We start from the raw sequence: 3,521 nt of genomic DNA, 5'->3' as shown, positions 1-3,521 counted from the left end.
TAGATAAACTTAAGAGAAATAATTATATATTTAAAAAAAAGAAAGAGTAAAACCAAATTTAAAACCAAGAACAAAACTGAATTTAAAACCGAACCAAACCATCTTTAATTAAAAAAGAAATAAAACATAGATTTTTAAAAAATACCAAAATCGAACTGAATCGAACCGCATCATTTCACATATTAGAAAATTCGGTTCGATTTAACCACCAAACTGAACCGTTTTCATCCCTAGTTAGGACGGCATAATGATATGGATAGTAACTACAAACTCTTTCATGTCTTTATTAGTCACTTTTATATATCCTCAAGATCTCTCTCATTTAGATATGGACTCGATTTATTCATATACCCCTCTACTTGATCGTATTTACATTTGCATACGTCCAACTCTTGAAATGATTTTTCCCCTCAAATGAACACTTCAAACATATTTTACCTATTCCAATCAATATCAAAGCATCATCAATTCAACATATTACAATCTATTGGAAATTATAAAATTAACTAAAAAAAATTACTGTTTTCCTGTACAAACAGACATATTTTGTACAAAGATGTTCGTCATATATCTATAGACACTCAATCGTGTCGTATAAGAACACTGAAAAAACAAATCAGGTTTTCAAAGTTCTACTTTCATTTTCTTAAGTGTTTTTTGTATATCAATAATATTTCAAAAAAAAATGTGCAAAGTGAAATGGAATACCTTTATGGAAAGTGTTTTCAAATGAATACAACATTTGCTTTAGAAAAACTATTCACAAAGTACCTAAGTTGAAGAAACCTCTGCAAATAACAAATGGGAATGGGAGTTAAAATCTTCAAATTAATAGCCATGATCATCGCATCACATTCTCCCAATCTCTATGAATTCAAAGAGAAATCCAAACAATATCACAATATCCAGCATCTGCAACCTTTAGAATCTTGCGGCCCTTCAAACCATCGATCCCATAGAGGATTTATAGGGCCATGGGTTCTGCAACCAACCAAAAACAGAGACAGAGAAAGAAGAATTTTTAAGCTCTGTTGTTGAAGACAAAGCAATGAATTTAAAGAGAACAGAAGAAATCCTACAGTGGGAGAAGAGGGTCCGGTCTTGTCTCCACATTGCTCAGCATTCTGACAGGTGCAAAAAAAACAGCAATTTCACAAATGAATTGGAGAGTTTCGTAGTTATATTTTTATTTTTATTTGTATGGATACTCAAATTCAGCAGATCCCAAATAAATTTTATCATGCTTACTCTTTGCATTTTGTTGATGCCTTGTCCAATTTATCTAGCTGTTCCAGTTCTTCCTGCATTAGAATTCACAATGCTACAGAATTAAACCCCATAGAAATTGGAACTGATGCAATCTTGAATGTACTTTCACTCTGCCAACCCACACCACTTCATGAATCCATGCATATAGTCACAATCAAGACTACCGAACTTTGGGCTCTTAAAACTTTTGAATCTAGTGGTGATTCAAATAGGAGTTCTAAGTTTGAATGCTATTAGATAAGCCAAATTTAATCTTCTTAATCTACTCTCAAAACTCCCTTTGACTTGTGGGATCATACATCACAATTTGACCAAAGTCCATGTCCAGTGACTACTAATATGCAGTGATATGAACAGAACTCCTTTTTGAATTACCACTAGATTCAAAAGTTTAAGAGCCTGAACATTAATGGTGACTCTTGTGTAGGCAGGAGGGACCTTCAGGAGAGGAGTAGAATTACATATTTGGAATATCATGGACAAAATATAAGAACAGGAAAAACAAGGCACATCATTCTTAATTTTAATCTTTCAGATTGAAACAGAAGATTTCTCTTGAGCCAACACTTCTCATTTCACCATCATAATTTTCCAGCTGTGAGAACAAAGATAATCTGTTTGTCTTTAAATGTTATCTCTAAGCAAGTTTCCAGAGCACAAGTCAACCAAAATTTCCATTACAAGCAACAACTATGTAATGGGAATCAACATCCACAACAGTGGTACCAAACGAGGACTCCTATACCCCACAAATTTTGACAGTTTCCCTTTAGAACTATCAGAACAGAATCAAAGTAAACATGAACACTAGCACAAAACAAAACTTCAATACAGTTTTCCCACCCAGAAACATTAGAAAAAGAAGTACAGAGCTCAATCACATTACAGTTCAATCTCCAATCCAAATTTTCTCGAGTTCCCAAGTTCAGAAATAGACTTCTAAACATTTGGGAAGTGACAATTTAACAAAACACATTCAAAATCACAAACGATTAGAAACCTCAGACGAAAGAGAAAAGAAGAACAAAAAAGGAACTAACCTCCAGAAACCTTGCTTCTTGCTCGAGCCGCTTTACTTCAGCCTGAATCCTATGTTTTCCTCTGGTATCAATTGAAGAAGAAGAAGAAGAAGACTGAACCCGTTGGGTTATTGGGCTCGCCGATTCGGACATACCCGATTGGTGGTCCGATTACAAGAACAAAAAATTCAAACCCTAGAGCTGGATTCTACTAGTAAGTCAATAAAAATCAAACAGACGCCATTAAAGACGAAAATAAGGAAGACCCAGAAGCGATAATGGGAATTCCTTGAACCCCTTTTGGTGGAAGTTATGGATCTAAAGAGAAAAGAGAAGACAAGTTAGGAGGAGCCGCTGAGGGTCAGTTTCTTTTGGTGGGGTGTTTTATTCAGCGTTCTTTTGGGCCTTTTTCAGGCGAGTGGAGAAGAAAAAAAGGGAGTTTTTTCATTTTTTGTCATATTCTATAAAAGAAAAAAGAAAATTCCAACTTTTCTGTGTAGTTTTTTTTGTCTGCTTATGGCTTTTTCTCTTTGGCTCCATTTTTGTCAGCGTATTTAATTAAACAGAGCAAGTACGAAGAAGAACAGTGGACGAATGGGGAGGGTGAAGACTCTGAAATTTGAGAGGCTAAAATTAGGGTTCATCTAAGATTTTGAACAGGTTTCTGCAGGTGGGTTTTCTTTTTTTTTTTTTAAAAAAAAAAACAAAACTTTTTTCGGATGTATTTTTGGGGAATATCAAATCTTTACAACTGTTTGAATTATTGATATTTTTTTTTCGATTTATTGCTTATTCTCTCTTTTTCTTTTTCTTTTTTTTAAACTAAATAAAATAATGTTGAATTACAACAAATACATTTAAACTTTCATTTTTATTTAAAAAATATTTCTATACTTTCAAAAGTTTAAATACTATCTCTTAACTTTTGTAAACGTTTCAAAACTACTATTAGAATATAAATTCTTTAGAATTATTTGACGATAACTTGAAACGATGTAGTGATTCAATTTTCCGTTCTATGTCACCTACTATGTTTTATATCCATATTTTCGTTCAAATTTTAAAGAATTGATACTCTAAGGATATTTTTGAAAGTTCAAAAATAATGTTGCATTTTTTTAAAATATAAGGATATATTTTAAAAAAATAACAAATTTTAAGAGCATATTTTATAATTTAACTTAAAATAATTGAATGATTACTTTTTTGCATTCAATAGAAGTTCAATGGTTT

General features: G+C 32.3%; 1 protein-coding gene across 1 annotated transcript; it reads right to left on the bottom strand.

Annotated features, from left to right (window-relative positions):
* Positions 1-621: 621 nt before the first annotated feature.
* On the bottom strand, positions 622-2,953 carry LOC120067710 (guanine nucleotide-binding protein subunit gamma 2-like). The gene is made up of 4 exons (XM_039019257.1): positions 2,310-2,953; positions 1,249-1,301; positions 1,080-1,124; positions 622-981 (listed from the first exon to the last, which is right to left on the bottom strand). The coding sequence occupies exons 1-4, from the start codon at positions 2,439-2,441 to the stop codon at positions 897-899; spliced, it is 315 nt and encodes a 104-aa protein (XP_038875185.1). The 5' UTR covers positions 2,442-2,953; the 3' UTR covers positions 622-896.
* Positions 2,954-3,521: the final 568 nt, after the last annotated feature.

The sequence above is a fragment of the Benincasa hispida genome, chromosome 12, assembly GCF_009727055.1.
Source record: "Benincasa hispida cultivar B227 chromosome 12, ASM972705v1, whole genome shotgun sequence".
Lineage (NCBI taxonomy): Eukaryota > Viridiplantae > Streptophyta > Magnoliopsida > Cucurbitales > Cucurbitaceae > Benincasa > Benincasa hispida.
The sequence above is the reverse complement of the archived record's forward strand: the minus strand, read 5'-3'. Positions and strand labels throughout refer to the sequence as shown.

Excerpts from the sequence above, each read along its gene's own strand:
- LOC120067710 (XM_039019257.1), bottom strand. The coding sequence starts at position 2,441 with ATGTCCGAATCGGCGAGCCCAATAACCCAACGGGTTCAGTCTTCTTCT. Across the intron at positions 1,302-2,309 it reads AAGAAGCAAGGTTTCTGGAG|GAAGAACTGGAACAGCTAGA; the intron begins GTTAGTTCCTTT and ends ATTCTAATGCAG. Across the intron at positions 1,125-1,248 it reads GCATCAACAAAATGCAAAGA|AATGCTGAGCAATGTGGAGA; the intron begins GTAAGCATGATA and ends TGCACCTGTCAG.